This window comes from Patiria miniata, unplaced genomic scaffold (assembly GCF_015706575.1).
Source record: "Patiria miniata isolate m_02_andy unplaced genomic scaffold, ASM1570657v1 HiC_scaffold_1, whole genome shotgun sequence".
In the NCBI taxonomy this organism is placed as follows: domain Eukaryota; kingdom Metazoa; phylum Echinodermata; class Asteroidea; order Valvatida; family Asterinidae; genus Patiria; species Patiria miniata.
Genome location: NW_024037047.1, coordinates 36,653,289 through 36,678,772, shown reverse-complemented (window position 1 = coordinate 36,678,772; position 25,484 = coordinate 36,653,289). Strand labels below are relative to the sequence as shown.

The window sequence follows — 25,484 nt, the reverse complement described above, 5'->3', positions numbered from 1 at the left end:
GAAGAAGATAGACGCAGCTTCACGTTTCGGTTTGCGATCAACGTCTTTCTTACTTCTTCTCACGGAATATTTGGCCGTGGGCTATGAAGAGGACTCGCCGATTCCGGCAGATATGCTGACTGCGGCCCTGCATTGCCTCGACCATGGTCTACGCTCAGTGTTTGATCAATTCGCACACGTGTCGACCCTATCAACGTCCACCCGCCGGGGTAACGTGCTCGATGCACTTTTCCTCCCGTCGCAGGGTGCTCGCAAAAGACTTGAGGATCCCTTGACGGGCACGGATCTATTTGACGGTAAATTCGAAGATCAGATGCGAGATGAGGCCAAACGTCTGAAGGCTACGGAGAAAATCAACTTCAAGAAGCTTCCAGCACTGGCGCCCAAACAACAGCGGGGCAGGGGCAAAACATTTGTCATTCCCCGCTGCAAACCTCTGAAATCTGGTCGCAGTGGTTTTCGTGGCCGCACGGATAAAACTTCCGGTGCGCGCGCCACGCAGGCCCGCACGTTCTCTGGACAACAACGGCCCCAATCCGGCCGTGGTTTCCGGGCACCGGCCCCCCGCTATCCCGGGGGCTGGCGCAAGTGACTTAGTAGACTTGTGGCGGCCTCCCGCCGTCGGACCCGTGGGAGGCCGTCTCCGAGACTTTGCGGGGTCCTGGGGTTTAATTACGTCCGACCGGTGGGTGCTCGACATGATCGGGTGAGGCTACGCACTCGAGTTCTCGAGCACCCCTCCGTCGGACATGATCGTTCGACCGACGGAAGTTCCGTCCGATCCTACCAAAAGTCTCTCCCTCGAAGGAGAGATCAATTCCCTCCTCGGGAAACGGGCAATTCGCCCGCTCCCTCCGGGGGAGACACGGTCGGGCTTCATGTCGACCTTCTTCCTGGTACCCAAGAAGGAGACCGGCATGTGGCGCCCGATTTTAAATCTAAAACCCCTAAACAAATTTATTCGGCCAAGACGTTTTCGCATGGATACGCTCAACATCATACTCCAATCGATCCATACACCTGCACGAGGAGCCAGTCTAGATCTAAAAGATGCATATCTACACATTCCTGTCAGACCAGACCACTGGGAGTTTCTCCGTTTTCCAAACGAGAACGTCCAGTAGGAGTTCATGGTTCTTCCATTTGGTCTAGCCACCTCACCCCGAGTCTTCACGCGTGTGGTGAAGACAATCGGGGCCGCATTAAGAAAACAAGGTGTGATGATTTTCATGTATTTGGACGATTAGATCATTATCGCTCAGTCTCAGATGGCCGCGTTGGCGGCACTCAATCTGACTTGGCGGCTAGCAGCGGACCTTGGGTTTATTATCAACGCCGAGAAATCCCATCCACATCCATCCCAATTCCCAATCTTTCTGGGAGCGTCTCTCGATCTCCAGAAGGGATTGGTTCGGCCTACGGAGGAACGAATTGTAAATCTCCAACAGTGTGTGTCTCTGTTTTTCCCGACGACCATGGCCCCAGCACAAGCCTGGCTAAGGTTGCTAGGTCTCATGGCCAGTATGGTAGATGTGGTGAACTTTTGCAGACTCAGGATGCGTCCCATCCAGTTACATCTGCTGTCCTTTTATCGTCCCAGTCGTCACCACATACGTCATCTGGTGCCGACCACACCTTGGCTGGTACCGCACCTTCGTTGGTGGCTCAACAGTGCCAACCTCACGGAGGGGCGCACGTTTCACAATCCCAAACCGTCAGTGACCATCACGACAGACACGTCACTTTTTGGCTGGGGGGCCACCCTCCACCCGCGCCAAGTAGCGGGTCGGTGGGGTCCCGAAGATTGCTCAAAACACATAAACGTGCTGGAGATGTTGGCAGTCATCAATGCTCTCCAACGTTTTCAAACATCAGTGGCGAACCAGGTAGTTAACATTCGATGTGACAATGCCACAGTAGTGGCCTACATCATTCGGGAAGGGGGCACGCGATCCGCCCAATTATGCGCGCTCACGTGGAATCTCTTCCATTGGTGTATGAGCCACAGAGTAACACTCTTGGCAAGTCATCTCCCATGCGAGGAGAACGTCACAGCCGACGCTCTCTCCAGGGAGTGGGTCGTTCCGACGGAATGGACACTGCGTCCGCAGGTTGTCCAGTCACTCTTCCTACTGATCGATCGACCTCATGTCAACCTGTTTGCCTCTCGAAACAACCACCAGTTACCGGTATATTGCGCAAGACACAACGATCCCAGCGCATGGCAGACGGATGCACTGGCGATACGGTGGGACAGACTACTTGCATACGCCTTTCCCCCGTTCTCCCTCATACCTCGAGTACTGACCAAAGTGGAACAGGAGGACTGCAAGATCCTCCTCATAGCTCCTTTTTGGCCACGCCAGCCTTGGTTCCCGAGACTCATCAAGCTCTTGGTTCACCACCCGGTGACTCTTCCGAAGAGGGCGGACATACTGTTCCAGCCCAGCTCGGGTTTTTTCACCCGGCCCCGGAGGATCTCCACCTGACGTGCTGGGTATTATCAAGCAATCCCTCCGCACGGCGGACCTTTCTGAACAAGCTGCGGCCATTGCAGCCTGCAACTGGCAGGAATCTACCAGGAAAATTTATAGCAGTAGATTACACCATTTTTACAAATGGTGTAGAGCCAGGTCTCTGCGTCCCTTTGATACTTCTATAGGAGAGGTTGCAGACTTCCTGGTAGGCCTCTTTGAAAGTGATCTTGCTACAGCCACAGTTAAAAATTATCGTTCGGCTATAGCGGCTATTCATGGAAGCTTCTCTGACGGTTCCTCGGTGTCAGATAATCAGAGTCTTAGCCAACTTATCAGGGGGATGTTTGTGTCACGCCCCCCGACACGTAGGCTATTACCATCGTGGGATCTCTTTGCCGTTTTATCAACCTTATAGAGACCCCCATTTGAACCAATGGGCAGCTCAACCTTGTTGCAGCTGTCTTTTAAAGTGTCATTTCTATTAGCAGTGGCTACGTCTAGACGACGTAGCGAGCTGCATTCACTTACGGTGGAGGCAGGTCATATCCGGTGGGAACCAGGGGGTGTACGCCTGGTTCCTAAAACAGGTTTTCTGACTAAAAATCAGTCGGAATCATTTTCGCCTCCTGACATTTTTGTGCCGGACATCAAATCCTTTTCGTCTGTCTCTCGTGACAAACTTTGGTGTCCGGTCAGGGCCCTGAAATGGTACGTTGATAGAACTAAAACGCTCCGAAACGGCCATTCACAGCTGTTTATAACAACGACTCCACCATACTGACCGGCCTCGTGTGATACGATTTCCCGTTGGTTGGTTACGGCCATCAAATCAGCAGTAGACTCACCAACAACAGATTCCGTTGGGTCAGTCCATGCACATGAGGTCAGGGCGACTTCTACTTCCTGGGCCTTTTTTAAGGGTGTTTCTGTTAAAGATATCACACAGGCAGCGTGTTGGAAGACCCCCAACACCTTCACGGAGTGCTATTTGAAGGATGTCCTCCAGACGGAAGGTAGAGCCGGGAGAGTGGTGCTGAAGGCGGCGAGCCGAGCATCATCGTGTCCACAGGATCCTCTCCTACCCAGGACTTCCCTAGAATAGGTGAGTCTCCTCATCCTGACTATTTACATTCATACATTACATTGTATTGGGTATAAATGTATAGCTTAACACTCTTGTAGCAAGGTCATTGGTCTTTGACAAATTACCTTTTTTGTATCAGTTTCCTTGTACATGGGCTTGGTTTGAAGTGTTTTAGAACTTGCTTTAAGAAGTGTCTTGTACTAACGGTACTCTTCTTTGCAGGATTCAACTGTATTATATCATAATACTTTACATTATGAGGCGTTCCCCCTAACAAGGGCTGACGTCTCGGTTAACATGTGAGGGTAATTAATATCCTTTACATGTAGATTTCTTGGTTTTTCCCCTGTCCGCCTTTGGACGGAACAGTGGGAGCCATCTGGGGTTACATTTCCATGTTTCGTGCCCCTGTGAGTAAGCAATAGCATCTCGCATGACCCACCTCCTTGACGGTGCTAGTCTATGCATAAAATAGTATTGCTCTACAGGTAAGTAGAGTGAAGTAGACTCCCACCCCCCCCCCCCCACAGAAGTGTGGTTGGGGTCTACGAACGAATACTTACCTGTAGAGCATCCCTCCCCCCTACCCCACTCTTCTCGATGCCTTGGGTACCTTGTTGTATTCTGACTTAGCGCTCGAGAAAAGAGGAGGCTCTCGAGGCACGCATGCCGCGGGGTATTATGGGTAGGGCGCCAGAGGGCGCTATTGTATAACTCTTAGCGGAAAATACCTGCCGGTAGGGGGAATAAGCATAAGTAGTATTGCTCTACAGGTAAGTATTCATTCGTAGACACCAACCACACTTCTGTGGGGGGGGGGGGGGGAAATTTTACCCCAATTTTTCCTTATCCTACCCCCATAAATTTTAGTATTTTACCAAATGGGCCACGAACATTCGATATAGTCTATTTGCAACAGTAATAGTTTGCCTCCAAAAGGGAGCTGAGCCTAATACAGCCATGTCCCAAACGTATTTACTTATGATGTTTAACCAGTTCACGACATTTAACAAGTTCAAGACAAGAACGGAAGGCGGCGTGGGATTAATTTTTATTCGACCTCATGCCAGGCGGGTTGAAGCCATCACCCTCAGGCAGCGTGCTGATATTTCTGGCCTTGCTTGCTGTGAGCAGGTCGCTGACAGATATTTCTGGCCTCACTCCCTGCGTGTTTATCTGTCATCCGTTCTGGATACTGCAAAACCTTGGCGGGTATACATGTCATCCAGTGAGAACTGGGTAAGTGTCTCCCTAAGGGCCCTTTTGTAAACTGAAGATCAACAACAACTTACGCATAATAATACAAAGATAAGAAAACAAAGAGCAGTTGATTTCGTCCGGAATAGCCCCTAGAGCCAATTGTAGAGGCTGACCCCCAGTTTAGACTGGCATTCCAGAGTCAAGCCAAACCAAATTAAATCAAGATGTAAATTAAGTATATGAAAAATCTGATGTCTGAAACAATTAGGAGCGACTAGATATGCTAGATGGTTATGACTGCCAAAACAGGCCCAATAAAAAAATGCAGACATGTTAATGCTTTTACGATGAACATTTTTGATATCAAAATGCTGCGTCCTACGGTAACATTAATTCTGCTCATAACTAATGAGCACACATTGTGCAACCATCCCCTTGAGCCTACAATGTGCATTCGCGTAAAATGGTGGGTATGAGAGAGGCAGCATTTTGTTATGTCAGTTCTAAGCTTTTTTAAGATGTCTATAGTGTTGCTAAGATCGTGTGTTCAAGACATTTGTGATTCAAGCACATGGCTGGGAAATGCTATGTGGCATTGGAGAGGCACACCTGTTGTTCCCCACATACAGAGTGGGCGGGGCCTAATGGATTCTTAAAGAGTTAAAACAGTTTACCTGAGCATGACAAAGTTTCCGATAGTGATCTCCTGACTTGTATCAAAATCCAGGTGTGAGAGGGATTTACTGTACTGCCAGTTGCCAAACTGTAGCGTCAGCTGGCCAAGGCATGGATCTATCACCATAGAGGTACTGAATGAATGATGTAACGGTCCAAGGTTCACATCCAGGCAGCACTGTATGCCAAAGCAAGTGTTGAGGATGCCACAGTGAGCCAAAGGGGTCAGGCTACTGGGAAACTGCATGCTGGGACAATCTGGAAGAAAATGAGGTTACAATGTAACATTTGATTGAATGGTTCAAGGTTCACATCCAGGCAGCATTGTATGCCAAAGCAAATGTCGAGGATGCCACAGTGAGCCACAGTGTATTACTTAATAGATTCTCAGGGGCACACATGCACCAGGATGTAAATAACATCCAATTTGGTGGAGTGTGTTTTGGGTGTCCTCATATTCTGGAGTAGGAGCTCATAGGTGCGGTCATAATTTCCTACAATAGGCAGAGAACATCCAGACAGCCTCACAGTTATAGCCAGCCTGGTGGGAGGGAAGGGTCATTTTTAACATGAAGTGGACATTTTAATGTCTAATAAACAGTTGATTACCCATGGAAATTGAGAAATTTGGATGTGTCATGTCAATTACGAGGAAAAAGTGGACATGTTGCTGATTGGTGGGGGGTTTTTTTGAGGGGGGGGGGGGGTTCCCCGACTTCCGGCCTGATTCATCACATGTTGTATTAGGAATAGATTACAAGAAACCTACTGCCATAAGACTGAGGCCCCATGGGGTTGAGACACGGTTGACTGCTGAAGAAGTCTGGGTCGATTCCAAGCTGTGATAGAAGGGCTAGCGATGCTCCCTGGATGACCTGTCCTGATACTGTCTCTATGAAACCGTCCACTGGAGAAATAAACACCAAAGATAGTGACAAATTTAAAGTTGCCTTGTGTTGTGAGGATGAGGATTGTGAGTTATTGAATGTGCCTTTTGCTAGTCACATCTTAGTGAAATTTCAGCCATTCAAACTGTGTCTGAAACTGTCATTTTGTCTAGGGGTATATATTTACTGAAGTCACAGCTGTGAAATGGCAGATTGTAACATAGACTTACTTCGCTCACTTTGGGTAAAAGAGCCTTGAAATACACAACATTACCAATGTCATTAGGGATAGGCTTAAGTAATTATATCTTAATCTCCTGTTGGCTGGACAGATGCATCCCCAAACTCTGTTTTGGGAACTGAAGCGGTGACCTGACTGCAAGTTATAGCTTGTGTCTTTTCTTGTCTGCTCTAACTTTAAAAATAATCATTTGCGATGGCCTTTTGATCAATATAATGCAAACATCACAATAAAAGTCTTTGAAGTATACATGTATGTTGATGCGAAAGTTAATTCACATGTAGTATTAATTTACAGTAGTATTTAGGGAAACAGTGTGATGAGCCAGTCTTCACTGGGTGGTAATGACTGGGTTCAAGGATGGCCGTTGTTAATGAACCAAACCGAAAAAAGGTTAATTAACAACGGCCATCCCCCAAGCAGGTCATTATCACTCAATGAAGACTGGGTCACCACACTGTTATTCCCATAAATAAATACCTTTTTAACGGAAAAAACAATTAAAATACCCAAATTTTGTGACTTTTCTTTCAGCAATATTTCCAGACTTTTTGTGTTCATGTTGAGGGGCCATATTTTAGCTTAAGCCTGCGATATGCTACCCTGTCTATTCAATGTGTAATTCGTCTAGCTTCATTGCATTACGACTGACGTCCAGGGTATGAACTTCTGCTGCAATAGTGAAACAAATTACAACAATTCTTTTCTTCATATTCTTACCTGACGGAGGAAGCTGAAATTTCGTTAAAATATTCCTCGCGCCAAGAATAAAAAAGATGCTCAGTTTAGAAAAAGTAAGTACATGTATGTACGTGGCCGATGTGATTACAGAAAATAAATTGCAGATCCACTCTTTCGTTGTACACGTAAACATCCTCAGTACAAACATGTTGTGTGAAGACTTATTCCGCGCGTACATAGCAACTGTGCTGCAAACACGCACGTAAGTCTCATGGTGGTTGAGCACATGTGAAATGCTGTATTGTTACAAGCTACGATGGGACTGTTGTATATTTGGCCAATCATTGGCTTACATGATGCTTGATCAATGCTGTTTCAGGGGCCATTTATTCGATTGTTTTTGAAGCCAGTTTTTATATCACCGTTAATGCATCCCCATGAGAGCAAGTCTCAACTATTCAGAAGCTGTCAACTCTCCAAGGTATTTATTAATATTCTTTATGGGCTTTCAATGATTATGGTTGTTGTATAAAAGGCAATCATAGTTTCATGCCTTAATAGGTGACCCATGACACACCTGTCTGTAAACTCACCAGATAGACTGTAACTGCTGAAGCCTGGGTTGCATACAGGGATTGGGACGTAATGCGTTATGTTGATGTCAGTGCACAGTCCATCAATGCAATATTCTAGCACCATGCTCAACTTCAACTCTTGAGTATCATTCTGCTTGTTGATAGAGTATCTGGAAGGGGAGCAATAGTCATACACTAGTCAAAACATTGCATGGGTGCTTATACCTAAAGCCAAAACTGCTAACACTGATTTAATATCGCTTTTTTAACCTTTTCTGATGAAATTACTTGAACAACATTTACTCAATATTGCACATGCGGATGGACTACAAGCGCTCCAAAACATCATTTCAGCCAACAATAGCAGTGCTACAATCTACCAACTCACAGAGTTTGCTCAGTGGTAATTGTTTCATCTTTAGAGACAACTGTACTTCCAAATGAGTGGTACTACCATGGGTGCAAGCATGGCCCAACAATATGGAAACATCAATGACATTTTCATGATCTGGACACACAGGTATGAATCACTTCAACATTTCCATCCAAGCTTGAATGAATTCCAGCCCACTATCAAACTTACTTTGGAGCACTCTGACCAAGTCAATTTTCTGGACACCATTGTCAAGATTGACGGGGGCGGCCTCACAACCTCAGTCTTCCAGAAACCCACAGATTGTAACGGTTATCTCCATACCTCCAGTTTCCACCCACCACACTCTCATGTATACAGCCGAGCATTGAGCTACAACCGCATAGCTGCTCTGACCCAGAGGATCTTGACAACCAGCTAGCCAATCTCCAACAATCATTCTTGGATACGAAGCACAAGCCCAGGACTGTATGTGGCCGAAGAGATCAACAAACCCAAATGCAAACCCTGGGATCAGTTACATCAGTATAATCGATCACAAGACAGCACAGATGGGACACCCCTTGTGATTACATACAGCCCTCTACTAAAAACAATACGACGCATAATTCATGAACTTAATCCAATCCCCCAGGATGATGACACACTCAAACAGATCTACAAAGAAAAACCTACAGACCATTCCTCAATTTTTGAGCCAAACTTGTCAGAAGTACATTTGCCCTCCCCGTCAACAATGAAACCACCCCATGCAACAGCTCAAGATGTCAACTTTGCCTCCACATAAATTCCAGTATCACCGGACCCAAAAGTGTGACATACAACATCAAAGGATCATTCAGGTACTTCCAGTAATGTGACTTATGCAATCACCTGCAAGCAATACCCCACAGCAGTACACATAGGACAAACTGGCAGTCATTTAAACGTATGAATGGACACAAGTTTGATATCACAAACAAGGATATACAGAAAGCTTTAGCTGAAGATTTCAATTTACCAGGCCACACATTAGGTTCAGAGTAGCTGTACTCCAACAGATAAGATTCAAACCAAGAGTGGACAGGCAAACCGCAGAACAAAAGATTATTCATCTCGACTACACTTTATTCAACAAGGCAAATAGGGATTGTTGCTTTTTGTCACACTACACCATTGCTAACTGATTAATCACTGCCCTGTTTTGACTGTACATGTACCCCTATATACATGTAAACCTTGTATGCTGATGCCCCTCTTCATTGCATCTGATGAAGTAGTCGTTATGAAAGCTTCAATATAATCCTTCATTCTAGTTTAGTAATTAAAAGTGCTACCCACTTTACTCAATGATGTCTGTGAGCTTTGTGAAAAAATGTCAAAAGCAAGCTAGTGACTATGCAGTGCTTGCGACATTATGTTGATTTTTCATACTTACCTCAGATTCAATCCTGAAGCAATTTTGACTTTCATCTCTTTTCCTACAAATAAAAAAAGGTTTTAGTATTATGCTCCAGTATCCATTAAATTCCTGAATTTTGACATGATTTCTTTAACAAAAATTAAATTCAGTACAAACAAATGTTACTCCACAGCCATAAAAGAGCCCACACAGTACATGAGGTAAGGGCAGAGACAACTGGATTCAGAAATACAAAAAGTATTTACAGAACTGAAAGAAAGCCTTTTAGGTTGAATTTGCACTTGAATTTTTAATGTGTATTTTAAACTTCAATTTGACACACCTATTCAAGTAAATATTGTAAAGAATGAGTGGAAATCATAATTCAAAGTACATCTTAATAAATAGGTTCTAAATCTGTATTTTTCTCATAAAATTAACTTCATTGGCAGAATCTTCAAATTCGTCCCTTAAATTAAAATAAATATTTAGGCCGCCTAAAAAGATTTTTTTCAAAAAATTGCTCTGTCTTGTTAGTGGGCATCAATCCCTTATGCAATTTGGCACCGCCTTTACTTGATATTCTCCTAAACCACTCTTTCTTATGGGAGTCTGGTGGGGACAATAGTTGCGTAGCCCCATAGAAACATGGACAAGTAAACAATTAAAGTGTGACATCATCAGTACAGAGGCTTATATCACCAAAGACACAGCCTGCTCTTACCCCACTGATAGCTAAAGACAGAGCCATGGAAGGACCACTTCTCCAGACCCAATGAGAAGGTGAAGTCACAGGGATCAAACTTGAACCACGCCGTGGCTGAGACATCAGCTATCTTCAGGTCCAGGTCCAGGCAGCATCGGAGCTCTGTGCAGGTCTCACCAATCACAGTGCAGTTGCCTAGGATACTAGTGGAGCTGGCACAGACATCTAGAGAGGAAGACAAACAAGTGACTGATCCATTCCACCCCGCACACTGTGCACGAGGGCGACTACAAGTGCACCTCCCCACAGTCACACTACACATTCTGGGTGTAAACTTCATACAGACAGACTGTTTCCTGGCCCCTGAAAATATTTGAACCAGTAGCTAGCTTCCATTTAAAGCCATTGATTGGATCACCCCTGCGTGCACATCATGATTGTTAATTTTCAAATCATCGTTTAGCTCTGTGCATTGATGGTGATTGAACACATGATTATAAAAAACTTCACTATTGCCTTTTAATACCACAAAATTATGCAAAATCATCAGTGCCTGCATGATAATGAAAAGTAGCGCGCATCTGCTCAACCGGAAATGTCCACACAAGCTTTAACGTGGGAAATGACCACAAAGATAGCCCATTTTTTACACTAAATTCCCTGTATCTTCAGAACGAACAGTCGCACAAATCTGGGGGTTGCAGATTATGAACATTCATTCTTCTGGCTTTAAGTCTAACTAAGTCTGGCTTGGAAAAGCAGAAAAACCACTGATCATTTTTTCTTGAAAATGTGGGGCATGAGGCATTTTCCTATGGAGCGGAACAGAAAATGACCGTTTGTGACAGACCTTTGGTTGTTTATCTCAACGTATCTCGAGAACCCAATGTCACAGCACACTAGGGGTAGCGGTTTTGTAAAGAGGATGAAGTTCTCTTTCTATTCATATAAGTCTCAATTTTATTGGTTAAGAAACCACTGATCATTTTTTCATCAAAGTTTTCCCCAAATGACTGGATTTGTTGCAGAGGTCAGTCTTGTGAGTGCACTGACCTAAGCCCGCATTGTTGTGTTGGGCCGTTCCACTGACTCGGGGGGTATTACAATGTTTGCCGTGGACCATCATGCAGTATGTACGTGTACATGTCTTAGAGCTGTATCATAATGCTCTATATGTTACATGTACATGCACATGAGGACCACTGATTTCGTTTAAGTTTGACGTGTATTTTTCAGGCCCTAATGTTCACTTTTGTGACATGTTCGTGGACTTGTCGAAGCTATACTTGATGCACCAACTTGCCATTGCACTAAATGTTTTGTTTTTATAACCTGTTTACCTTAGTCTAGTTTGTTTTCTTGTTCATTTAACAATGTAATTTTATGCATACTTTATGTGTTTGAACACTCGTGGTTTGTGACAAAAAAGGGTTACACAAAGGCTGCTTGCTATATGCATGGAGGACGGATGAACGTGTCCCTCAGTTTGCATGATGTACCTGTGGGGGATCCTACGTGGTACTGGCCAGCGTGTTGCGTGTGGTATGCAAACCGCAAGGTCATTTGGACAAGCTGTGGAGCTGTCTCACACACAGTGTTCTTTTGCGCGTTTGGGCCCCAAACTTTTCATTATAGGTAACTTTCAAGCATTTTAACTGCAGTGCATAGGTTTAAATTACCGGACATAGTAAGGTCTCTCTCTTTAGTGATATTTGCCAGAGACAATTTCGAATTCAGCAAAAATTGAAGCTCATCACCTCCAACATTGTAAATTTGTGGTGCAGCCTATTGCCATTTTACAATGGTTGCAGGCAAACATTACCGATGTGATTTTTTATTCAGGAGGCGAGATTCAGACGTTTTGGAACGCCACATACAGTCTAGAAATATATCGAGATACAACGCACCACCAAATAGCTCAAAATACACAGCTATTGCTTGAATACCGGTATATACTGAAAAAAACACTTGAAGAACTAATGAAAACTCCACAGAACTGTTTTCTAAGAAAACCATTACTTAGCTAAGTTGAATTGGTTGGACTAAAAAACACATCTATCTCGCCTGCGTCACTAAGAGAAAAGAGGCAGATGCAATATGGCGGTGACGCCGGGTGGCATGATGGGTAGGCGCCAAGAGACGCATTATTGTGTGATTAAACGCTTAGCGAATTGGCCTGCTGGCAAAGGGTAATATGCAAATGTAGTTGCTATTTGGGTAAGATGAACGAAGTTAATGGCAGAATGTAACAACACAATTGTTGACGGCTTTGCCTCCTGTGCTATACATCCCTTGGGTGTTAAATTATCTGGCTGTATCTCAAAATATGGCCATGCGACTTCCGACTGGTATTGTACTGATAAAGGGCCACAAAAATCATTCCATGTAGAGTTATCTAAAATCACCTCTCAATAACAAAAAAGAACACATAATTTGTACTTTCTTGAGCCTGTTCTGAATGCATTTAGCTGCACATACCCTGTGTGTCATAGCTGCATGCATTTCCTGTCAGGAAGCCAGTCAGATTAAGATGACCCAGGGCTGCATCTATGGCAAACTGACCAACATTACCACCAAGGTAACTCAAAAAGCCTGACACTGAGCCATCACCTGAGAAGTAGAAAACAAGTTACGAAATGTTACACGTGCGTAAGGACATTCTTAAGATGAGAGTCATAGTTCTTTATGTAGTTCCTTATGGGACAGTAAACACAATAGAACAATAGACACCACAAAGAAGTCCCCATAAGGGAAATGCTATGGAGACTGAGATTTCAATAGGAACCAAGGAGAACAAAAAAAAGGAGGAAAAAAGGTCTTCCCCCCACAAGAACCTGTATGTGCGACCGGGTCATCACCGGGTTATGGGAAAGGTTTGTTTTATTGTTAGACAAATGAGGACCGATTTGTGGGGGCTTTCTGCTAGCTGTCCCCACAGCGTCTTCGGTCCCCAGTACCATGTGACAACTCCTATGTAGTTCCCACAACTATGAAACAAGAATGGGTATACAAGTATCAAGTCACACACTATTCAAATGTGCTGTGATAAGGGCATTCTTGTTATTGCTTATCCAATTTTACTTGTGATGGGCCTTATTAAAGTGAATTGAGTGTCAAGTACGCTTGACTGGACCTTGATGCACATGATTAAAACAATGCATGCAGCCTTTTTAGTGGGAACCTGTGGAGTCAAAGCAGAAACGTTGTGAGACCACTGTGGGCTCCCCAGCAAGAAAGGGAGAGTTGGGAGAGAGACATTGGCATTGCCGACGCCTTACTCTCACCTGAACATGCCATGGCTTTGTGTACATTTAAAATAAAATAAGTCGTGCGTATTTCATACGCGTGTGAACCAGTACGCACATGTGGTGCATCCCGTCTACAAGGCTCTCAAAAGTGGTAAAAAAGCGCCCTCTCTCGTTCGCACACAGAGCCCATAGAGAGTCCGAATGTAGGATTTCTTGCATGCACTAGGGTGTCATTGACGGAGTACAATACACTTGACTATTTCAAAGTCTCTATGGGTGGACACCGAGTACAAAGTAGCAATCGTGTTCACCTCATCATTAAGGGACCATGCACAGAGTCTATAAAGAACCAGTGCCACCAAACTGCTTACTACAAATATTTTCTTCTCATCACTGAAGCAACTTTTGGATAGTAATCAGAGAAATGCAAATGTCAATTGAAATTGTTGCAAGTGACTTGCCACCACAATTTACTTTGTGTACTTTTGACCAATGCCATATAAGTCACAATAACCCAAAGTCACATGTTTATAAGATTGTCCTCTTCCAAAGTTACACATGGAGATAAGCTGTAAACATACCAGGCAGAGTGAATGTATCTCGGGTGTTACACAGCGGTATGGGCAGACGACTGCCAGCAAACACCGTCAAGGTGTCACATGCTCCATCTAGACAGAGGACTAGGGACAAGTCTATCTCAAACTGCTTGTCTTCGGTGATCTTAGCCACTCTCCATCTATATGTTTAAATGCAAATTACACAGTCAAGAAGGAAATGCAACAATGTTAAACTATTAGGAACTAGTGGTGTGTATTTATGGGTAGTACAGGAACCGGGTACCCTATTGAATTTAAACACAGGTACACACAGGTACCCGGAAGAGAAACCCAACCCCTAAATTCAAACCCTGGAAGTTGTCTGAAGGTCTTTTTCATTTCTTCTCCTTCGATGCTCAATTATCTACAGATTTTACCCGATCGGTGCCTTTACCCAGCCCGATCTTCTATACATTTGCTTGGTTCAGGACATAGACGGCACCTTTGCCATTTCTGGAAATGTAAGTGTTGGGTACTGATTGATATATGTATTTGTATTTTGAGATCTTCCCGCACTGGGGTTCTGTGATCGATCTTGCAACGTACCATTACGTCACCTGAACAATAGATCACCAGCCTGAACAATAGATCTTCTATACATTTGCTTGGTTCAGGACATAGACGGCACCTTTGCCATTTCTGGAAATGTAAGTGTTGGGTACTGATTGATATATGTATTTGTATTTTGAGATCTTCCCGCACTGGGGTTCTGTGATCGATCTTGCAACGTACCATTACGTCACCTGAACAATAGATCACCAGCCTGAACAATAGATCACACAGTGGGACCACTAAACCCAAGAATGCACTTGTCTCCTTTGTTATAGCTGATCATCGCCATCATCAGTACGTCATCTTCTGCAACCACCTTTGGCGATAGGCAAACCTTGCCACCCAAAGCAAACAAAGGTTTGTAATCAAGGGATATTCCAAGGCTTGCGTATTATACTACAAGAACTCGGTACCAACATTTTCCGTACCCCTGCTTTCATGTGGTGGCATAAACCCAAATCCTGGCCCCGATACAACCCAAGATCATCATACTTCGAATAATATAACCTGCTTATTTAGCAACAAAGGTCCTGAACTTGAAGTATTTCTGAGTTCTACTTTGCCTGACATCCTGTGTTTCACAAAAACTTGGTTAACACCAACTGACACAGACGGAGTACTCTGCTTGCCTGATGATTACATTATCATACGCAGGACTGTTGCCAAGGATGCTGTGAAGGTGGTATTTTAGCAGCTATTAAATGTCATTTTCACCTACTAGACTATGTATCCATGACCAAAACGACCTCGAGCTTCTGTGGGTATCACTGAAAATGGGCTCCAAATTGTGGCTACTTGGGCTTCTCTACCAACCACCCTCTTCAACATCAGCATACTGGACCAAGTTCAAGGACGCCATTGAATCCCTCAACATTGATGAATACAACAGATGCATGATCATTGGTGACTTTAATGTTGACCCCTCCACCTCACACATCATCTCCCCATCGATCTCGACTTTTTGATACTGCTGCCGAATTTAACCTGGATCAGCTAGTGACTTCAGTCACGAGATCGAACACAAACAGCCCCTATCAAGGTTCCATCATTGATTTTTTTTTCACCAATCGTGCTGACCATGTCTCGTCTGTGTCCACTGTCCCCAATCCCGTAAACTCTGATCTTTTTGCAGTCATTGTTATATTTCGCTCAACTCAACTTCCCCCTCGTCTAGCGGTATTGCGATCGTTCCTGCAAACTAGATGTGGAGACTTTCAACATCCACGGCAGTTAATTTATCTCATTCTCTGGTCTGTCTTCATCGACTCCAGTGCCATCAATCAGTTAACTGACAACATTCTGGACTTGTTAGATGCTATGATCAGAGATTCTGTCCCAAGGGTCACCAAACGCCGATCACGATGCTCACCCTGGATCACTCCGAAACTCAAGAAACTCATCAATAAGAAACATAAACTCTTCAACTCAGCTTGTAGATCCGGTCTTTAACTGATTGGAATTTGTACAAATCTGTTTGTAATAATGTGCAAGCATCTATTCGTAGAGCCTATTGGCATTTTGTCAAATTAATATGTTGTTTGAGTCTGATGATAACAGTCATTTGTTAGAAGCCGAATACAGTCACCTCCGCCACCATCATTTAATCATAACAACCGTAAATTGACCCATCCTGATACAAGTATTTCAGCTTTCAGTGATTATTTGAGATGCAATCAAGCTAAATGAGTCATTTGTCGGGAATATTTATTTGGAGAAACAGGCCAAAATAAGGCCACTTCATCACATCACTTCATTGCATCTCTTGGTTTCCAACTTCTATAATTTTTGAACTAAAGATGGTATCAGCATGCAATTTCACAGCAGTAATGCTGAGACTGAGCTCTTTTCAAATCTGTAATAAAAACAATTTTGACCAGGGTCGACAAACCACTCATGTAGCTTGATCGCGTCACATTTTTCCTCTGTGTGTAAACCTGCCGGTCCAGTTTCCCATAACCCTCCTCCTTGCTTGCTTCCCATTCGTTGTTTATCGCATATTGATGTTACCGCAGGTCAAATTGCTGCTTTGCCCTGGACCTGCTGGTATATTTATTTACCTGGTATTCTTAACAAAATTGCCCCGGAAATATCCCATCCTCTCAGTTTGGTGCATCGCTGTGCGGGTGTATTACCCGACACCTGGCGATGAGCCAATACAACACCTGTTCACAAAAAGGGCGACAAATCTTTGCTGACCAACTAAAGGCCTGTCACTCTGAAATCTGTGTTAGTAAAGTGCTCGAGCGGATTATCTCTGTAGCCATTAATGACCATTTAACCACATTGAATCTCCTCAACCCCAATCAACATGGTTTTGTTAAGCACGGAAGCTGTGTAACCCAGCTGGTCAACATTATTCATTCTTGATCATCCACTCTGGACAGACAATATCCTCCTAGAATAGATGCCGTTTTTCTAGACATGTCTAAGGCATTCAATGCAATGCCGCATCATATCCTTCTTGCAAAGCTGGCAACAGCATTCAACTTGCGGGGTAAGTTGTGGCATTGGAATCGATCGTTTTTGACCGGTCGCAGTCAACGGGTCCTCTTTTGGGGTACTGTCTCCCCATGGGTGGACGTTACTTCTGGCGTACCCAAGGGTAGCGTACTTGGTCCTTTGTTGTTAAACCTCTTTGTCAACGACATATCCCACTCTATTTCCTCCCGTTGTGTTTTATTTGCTGATGACATCCTCTTACACCGTGACATACAATGCCCCGATGATGAGCTTGAGCTTCAGACCAATTTAAACAGGCTTAATTATACTGGTGTGACGTAAACGACATGATCTTCAATGCTGGTAAAACTAAAGTCATGCACATCACTAGAAGCCGTCACATCAACCCTCCAGTCTATATTCTTGGAAATATCCCTCTCAACACTATGAACTCGTTTCAATACCTGCGTCTCACGACAGATGCTAAACTCAGCTAGACGACACACTGACTACATGCTCGTCTAGTTGCCCTGCTGTCATCATCTTTGTTGTATATTGTACATGTTTATAGCTTTTTTGTCTGTATTTGTCTCGTTATTTTTGTACATCTAGTATCTGGATTTGTTCTGTACATGTATATGTATTTTGTCTGTTCTTATTTTCTTTTTTTAAGGTCAAATAAATAATAATGATAATAATAGCCTGGTTTAATTTAGAAAATTCTCACAAATGGCATTCACTATTAGGAACTGTCACCAGAGTGTTCAAGTTGAAGAAAAGTACCAAATGCCAACAAAGTTGTGATCGACTAGATTATACATTAGTTCAGGAATTGCCATTTTCTTAAGTAATCAAATAATTGCCATGCCATCGTCATCTTACACTAGTCCTTCACCCATTGTTGTTATATTGTGTGCTTGGATACTGGAATTTCATTGGATACTGTAATTTCACCAGTCTGGACAATAACAATGTACGATACATACATACACTGAGGGTGATCGCACTGCGTTCATACGTCGCGCGTTGCGCGCACGCATGTGGAACCTGCCAGCACACTAGCTTTGTGCAATGAGAACTGCAATGTCAAACCCTCAGTCTCATGTACGGTAGGATATTAAACCCTTCAGTTATCAAAGGTTACATCACAGTGATTTTGATTTATTTCTCACACAGTATGTTACAACCATTTATTTTTTGGAGTTATTGTCATGATATAACAAAACAATTGTTGACTGCTGTGATGTGGGATATGCAGAAGCATACGCAAGAAGAAGTGGTACTCTCCTTGCCTTCCAACTCTGTGACCTGTGTTCGATTCTTGCCTTGGTTTTTCTGTCCCTACTTGATTCTGTAGGTTTTCCCTGGAATATCCTTCCAGGTTTTCCTCCCATCTTTTAAACTTGACATTTCTTCTTGTCTACCCTTCTAAGTATTTAAGTCATCCAAGCTACAGTGCTTGTACACTTTTAAGGAATACTTCGTTTCATTAACAGACAAATTCAAAAAAATAATTGAAATAACATTGAACACAATAGATCAAATATTTAAAATCATCGCGATAACATATTTGTACACATAGTGGTCATTTTTCATTAAATATTACCACAATCAAGAAAGATGAATTGGTGACAAAAATGCTTTTTTGTCGTACCTTACTCTCAGGACGCTATTCACAACTTCCTCCATGACATCTCCCAGTGGGTAGTGGAACAAGGTGACACTACGTTCCCACTTCTCAAAGCCCACAGACAGGGTGAAGTTGCAGGGATCCAGGATGACCCAGGCACTGACGCTGCGAGTCGTTATCTTCAAGTCCATCTCCAGACAGCATCTGATGCCCAGGCACGAGTCAGTGACAGTGCAAGACAGGAAGTCAGGCAGCTGGGTGACATCAACGGCTGGACAGCCTTGAAGAAAGAGAATCCATTAGAAATATTACAAACGACAGTGACAGTGAAGATTCAGCCTGTAATAGGTGACATTGCATGTGAGGAAGTCAGGAAGTTGGGTGACATCAACGGCTGGGCAGCCTTGAAGAAAGAGAATCAATAACAAATATTAAAATGACAGTGACAGTGACGATTCAGCCTGTAATAGTTGACATTGCATGTGAGGAATGCAGGAAGCTTGGTGACACCAACGGCTGGACAGCCTTGAAAAAGAGAATCAATGACAAATATTAGAAATGACAGTGACAGTGACGATTCAGCCTGTAATAGTTGACATTGCACATGAGGAAGTCGGGAAACTGGGTGACACCAATGCCTGACAAGCTGGGAAAGACTAGAATCAGTGACAAATAACAACAGTCACCGTGACAATGTACAAGTTGGATTTGGAGATGCTGACAGAAAGAGAATATGAAGAACAAACAAAGCTAAGTCACAATATACAGCTGGGTCAGAGAGGAACATTACAAAATCAGTACAATTGAACTTTTCGTAACCCAAGATTCTGTACGAATTTGTATGGTACACAACACCAGCGAATGTCAACATGTTAGTGTTCTTTCATGGTATTGTTTTTTAAACAAGGTTTGTTCTTCAAAGTCCTGCTCTTATTTGACACTTTTTAGGTTATTAATTATTACTGGCAAATACTCCAATCAAACTTACCACTCCTCAAGGTGCCTGGTGTTCCCCTGTCACAAGGTACACTCTGCAGATAATGCTGCAGTCGGGGTAAAAGCAGAAAGAACTTACATGTTTACTCAGTTCAAAAAATGTATTAATAGATAAAGCTGTTGTCAGTAGGTATTGTGGAAATTACAGTTGGTTACTGACAAAAAAAGCTACATGTAGATGTATATATGAAGTAAAGCAACAACATGGTGTTGTGCCAATTTGTGTCTAGTTCTCCCTCCACTAACCAGACACAGGGGCGGATCAAGGTTTTGAGCAAGGGGCAGGGGTTAAGCTATAAATGGGCACTGAAGTCATGCGCCCCTGTTAGAGATGCTTTGCATTTGGGGCATATTAAAGAGAATGTCTGGATTATGAGTGATGGATTGTTGTCTCACCTACATGTGTAAGAGGGAGGGGTTAAACCCCCTAATGCCCTCATAGATCCTCCATTCCAATAAATTCTATCTGATCATGGAGGTACGTAGGCTACCCACATTTTTTGCAATTCATTTATAGGATTTTATGAAAGAGAGCATCCACCACCAATAACCTTTGATAGGGCAGTGGTTAAAAGCCAATAAGACAACTGAAACACACTATGCACACTCACACTCAGGCCAAACTTCTCCAGCACCAGGTCAATGGCAGAGTTTCCGATGCGACCGCCTAGCTCTCGTATGAATCCCTCCACTGTACCATCACCAGGCAAGGTGAAAGATGTAGCGTTAGTGTTACACAGGGGTATAGGAACCCAGACGTGGTCAAGTATTGGGTTCATGGTGCAGGTGTCATCAATGCACAGCGTGAGACCCAAAGTCACAGAGAAGACTTTCTTGGCTGTCAGCTTCTCAATTGAATAGCTGCGAATAGCAAATAGTACAAATTTGAATCATTAGAACCTAGTCACATGAAGCAATTTTCACGGGCAGTTTTTCTTTGTTGAATTCTTACAGAAATATGGGGTTTTTTGGTATTGAATTCTTGCAATAATTAATACAATTTACAAATCATTTATACTGTTATCCGTTGACAATATAAAAGTACAGTATCATATTTGTCTGTACGGATACTCTAAATGGATTTCAAATAAAACATCTTAAAGGGACTTTTTATGTTTTATCAATAAATTACATTTTCAAGTCCGATTTTAAAGATTAAAGAGTGTTACAAATGTTTAAGGTTTAATTCTTAAAATTTGATGACTTAAAGAAAAAAATCACCAGAACACATTTTTTCCCTTCAATTCTCTAATCCTTAAGAAACAGAAGAAACATAAGAACCAAACCCACCTCAACATTACAGCGTTTCCAATGTTCACAGTTTCCACCTTTCCCCAGGTGTAGCTGAAGAGAGTGATGTTCATTTCCCAGTTCTCAAAGGCCACGTACAGCTGGAAGTTGCAAGGGTCGACTTGAATCCTTGCACTCAGCATGAGTTCAGTGATGACAAAGTCAAGATGGATGCAGCACTGGATGCCGAGGCAGCGATCATCAATGGAGCATTGGATGACATTCTCCAGAAAGGGTAGAGAGATCATCGGGCAGTCTAGTCCCAAAAAAACCCACAAAAAAACAAAAGACCAAAGATTTGGATATAAACACTGGGACCAGTGCTTTTGCTTTAACTAAGAAGAAAGCAATAGTTTCTCTGTTTGATAACAATCTGTTTATAGAGATGTGTTGGTTATAAAACAAGTGGTCCATGGACCGCATGTGTCACCCTTTTTTGCAGTCGATCCTCATAGAACTATGTTTTGTGTATAAAAAATAAAAAGTTACGCATAAATTTGTAACGATGCAAAATGAACTGTAGATGACCTTTGACCTCCAATTTTGGAAGTGTTGTGATCAACCCTCAATCCAAGGAACACTCCATGAAAGTTACGTTAAAATACATCAAATTAACATTTAATTTAAACAACGACCTCTAATGACCCCTACATGACCTGTGACCTTAGTAATCCTATGAAGAATTGTGGCTTCCCACCCAAACGTCACTGCATCCATGTTTCATCCAAATCTATGAAAGCATGTAGAAGTTATAAATTTGTGTCAAATATAGAACCTAAACTTCTGTGAATTACATAATAATTGACCTTCTTTGACCTTTAACCTAAAATATTTCCACGTTATCTTTGGTACTCAATGACCCCTGTGTCCAAGTTTCATGGCATTATGGCAAATAATTGGGCAACGAAAGAAATTTGAAAAACTTTAACATAAACATTAACATACAGACATATATGGCCGTACTCACCAGAGGTACTTGTGGGGTACTCGAACAAAGGGAAATGTACCCCAAAAGTGAAATCTTGAGGAAAAAGGGTACCCCACAAAATGAAATCTTTAGAAATAGGGATAAAAGCACAACAATGCTCCTACCCTGGAACTCCTATCCGCTGGAACGGCCATAAGGCCATACGGCGATACGGACAGTTATATACAGAATTTAGGACTGGTAGATGTCTCTCGAAATATTCAAATTTTGTTTGGGCGTTACAAAAAGAAATAAGCCTCTGTTACTGATGATGTCACACATTGTTTACACATGTGCTTTTCTATAAGAGCTTGGTGGGGACCACAGTTTCATAGCCCCACACACCGCGTTTACACTGGATCTTCCAAAGGAGGATCGCATCCTGCCATCGCATAAAACTACAGGGAAGCTAAGCACAAGTAAACTGTGCCGTCTTTACACCCGATCCTGATCCCCCTCCAATCCCCCATTTACATCAAAAGGAAGGTCATTGAGTGTGCACAGAAGATATGGCCAATTTCGCACGCTAATCACTGCAAAAATTAATATATATTGTTCATCGCTATCTCACTGCTTGACAACTTATGATTACTTTACTCGCACTTGTCCGCCAATTTTTGTCGCAATCTAGCTTCATCCTCCACGCAATGTCCACAATAACATCGCAGTAATGTTAAGTATATAAGCCATGACTTCCAAACGAAGTTAAGTCACTTTGCAAAGCAATTGTTTATACCACTGAGGTAGGAATTAAGCAATATTTAACTCCGAAACTTTAAAAAATTTATTGGGAATATGAAAAGATTTACAGAATCAAATCACGAAACTAAAAAAACACAAAATCGGCATAAACATGACTACACAAAATGATCGGATTTGGGAACACGTCGTGGGTAGCGATTTCAAGGTGATTGTGTAGTGAAGGCCCCGTTCCAAAAGAAAGAGAATGTAACTCTGCGATCCAGGAGTCACCCAACTACTAATTAATATTAAAAACCAACCAGGGTTTGAAGTTTTTAATAAATCTTCGGAGGTAAAATAACAATGAAGACGACGAAACGCAACACGAAAACAATTTGTTGATGGCGAGCAGTAGATCGAGTGACCATGCTGAACAGCATTGGTATCAGCTGAAAATGCGTGAGAAAATCTCATTTTCAAACCAAGGATAATGTTCAAACCTACCCCCAAAAATGGACTTTAAAGGACACTTGAAGACACAAATGGACACTTGAAGGACAAAAACGAAACTCCTACAAAAGATGGGCCCATGACTACACAGTCTCCACTTTCATGCACGTGGACGAAACACCGATTGATTCTGGCCGAGTACCAACCGTGCATATGTACTGTGCACAGAACCGCGTTGGGAGCCATCGCAGCATTCATGCGGGCCTCACGCCGGCGACTCATCAATAACAACATATTTTTCGCGGACTTTTCTACGCTGGCAGGTTGTGGCTGGGTCAAATTGTGGGGTCCAATCCACCTACTGCAATCGGATCCCGCAATTGCAGGGTCCAATCCTGCCCGAAAGTATAGTTTATGAGAAATTGAGACCCATTATATGTAGCACCTTATAAGGGTTTACAAGGTGCTGCGGCACATATTGCAGCCACTGCCAGAAACACCGGGGCAAAACCCTTTAACGTAAATTACACAACACACGGGACCTACGGCTTCATGTCCCATCCGAAGGACGAAGCAATAATGGTAAAGTGCCTTGGTCAAGAGCACAAGCACCATGTTCCCACGGTCAGGATTCGAACCCATGTACCACGGCACACGAGTCGAACACCGTAACCATGGGACCACAGCACCCCACAATTATACATTGTCTGGAAGTCAGAAGGGCTGTACCTCACATCTGAACCAGGTACCCGTATACCCAACCGCTGACAATCCTGTTACTGTACTTCTCTTACAATGAAAGAAAGGTTAGAATGCCATTATGAATGAAAATCAGTCTACAATGAAAACCAAAACAGATTTAACGTTTATGTGCATTTTAAATACACTACAGATGAAGCTCACGGAAATAGCAGTTTCAACCATTAAGCTATAAAGCCCTTACATCGTCAGTTTTGATAAGTACCCGTGTTTTACTTCAATAGGGTCCCCATTTCCCATACTACCTGCAAATGCACACCATTAGAAGTCAGCAGTTCAATCAGATCTTAACCAATACCAGGTCATGGTTACAGTAATATTAAGTCCACCACTGACTGGGCCATGTTTCAAAATTTAATTTGCTAAGTAGAAACTAATCAATCAAAAACAGACTTACGGGGGCCTGTCATCATCTCTGAAGGCAACTGGCATGTCGTTCCAATGATCGTATCCTGAGAAAATGACATACCAATAAAGGGGATAAATGTGTGATTGGGAGGTTTTAAACACTATGTTTAAGACCGGTTGGAGTCTGGACACTTATAATGACCCGAGCTAACGGCAAAAGTCATTATCACCATCCAAAGGAGCTGGGGCTGGACTCTACATTAGAGGGGCTGGACACCACATTACACTGGGGGCGCTCTTCAGGATATAGATGTATATCAATATGTATACTCGCGCTTACATCAAAACAACACATTTAAAAGCTTTTGTACTTTGTTTCTCCACTTTTCAGTGCTTTTGAATACATTTCATTTGTTGGGATGCTCTAAGAAAAAATTGGTCGTTGTGCACGACCAATTTACGCTTAAGTGCACACCCCAGAGTATTGAAACATATGAAGTTTTGGCAAGAAATATTGTACAAATACTGCAGAATCAGTATTTGTGGCATTTGATTGTATATCAGAAGGTGGCACGAAAATTTTGCCTTTTGTGAAAATCAAAAATTCTGGCGCGAAGTGGTTAAGACACTAAATCCCCCTTCGGTGTTCCAGCGTGTCAATCTCACCTGTAGGTTGAGTTTTGTCAGTACCAGCTGGATAGCTGCCTGTCCCACATTGTCTCCCAGCTCCTTCAGGAAACCTTTGACCGAGCCATCCCCAGGCAAGGCCAGGGAGAAGTTAGCATTACACAGAGGTATTGGGATTCTCTGGTCTGCCATAATAGGGAAGTCTGTAGCGATGCCATCGATGAGGAGAGAGAAGGCCAGATCCACTTCATACTCCTTGGTGGCATCAAGTTTGTCAATGGAAAACCTGGACGAAATGAATCCAATTTGGTACTTGTTTGTTAGAAGTCTTCAAATTTTACTGCTAAAATTGACTGAAAATACATATGGTCATGTATATAAGTTTATGGTGGTCACAACAAATAATCACATCAGGTACTCTAAAAAAATAAACAGAGACAATCGTAAACCAGTCTTAGGAAACAAACCAAAATACAAACAAATTGGAAGAGGGGAATTTCAAATCAAGATACCTGAATTTACCTTATCAAACTCTCCACTGTTGAAACAGAAATAACTCTGTTTGAGGTCATACAAACCACAAACTTTAACCCTCAACATAATTTTGTTGTTGTGCAATGC

The 25,484-nt window shown here is 42.9% G+C and overlaps 2 protein-coding genes across 2 annotated transcripts in view; both read right to left on the bottom strand.

Annotated features, from left to right (window-relative positions):
- The window catches only part of LOC119733278, a 73,006-nt gene extending 63,361 nt beyond the window's left edge, over positions 1 to 9,645 (bottom strand). Inside the window, exons 1-4 of the mRNA XM_038206875.1 lie at positions 9,611 to 9,645; positions 7,839 to 7,990; positions 6,206 to 6,343; positions 5,436 to 5,694 (exon numbers count right to left, since the gene is read on the bottom strand). Of these exons, the coding sequence (XP_038062803.1) occupies positions 5,436 to 5,694; positions 6,206 to 6,343; positions 7,839 to 7,990; positions 9,611 to 9,645 (584 nt within the window). The remainder of the gene's footprint in view (positions 1 to 5,435; positions 5,695 to 6,205; positions 6,344 to 7,838; positions 7,991 to 9,610) is intronic.
- Positions 9,646 to 10,272: 627 nt separating this feature from the next.
- LOC119733272 overlaps positions 10,273 to 25,484 on the bottom strand; it is a 95,542-nt gene continuing 80,330 nt past the window's right edge. Inside the window, exons 44-52 of the mRNA XM_038206861.1 lie at positions 24,903 to 25,149; positions 24,286 to 24,340; positions 21,032 to 21,287; positions 20,353 to 20,602; positions 19,734 to 19,788; positions 18,770 to 19,025; positions 14,110 to 14,264; positions 12,759 to 12,890; positions 10,273 to 10,505 (exon numbers count right to left, since the gene is read on the bottom strand). Coding sequence (XP_038062789.1) covers positions 10,273 to 10,505; positions 12,759 to 12,890; positions 14,110 to 14,264; positions 18,770 to 19,025; positions 19,734 to 19,788; positions 20,353 to 20,602; positions 21,032 to 21,287; positions 24,286 to 24,340; positions 24,903 to 25,149 — 1,639 coding nt within the window. The remainder of the gene's footprint in view (positions 10,506 to 12,758; positions 12,891 to 14,109; positions 14,265 to 18,769; positions 19,026 to 19,733; positions 19,789 to 20,352; positions 20,603 to 21,031; positions 21,288 to 24,285; positions 24,341 to 24,902; positions 25,150 to 25,484) is intronic.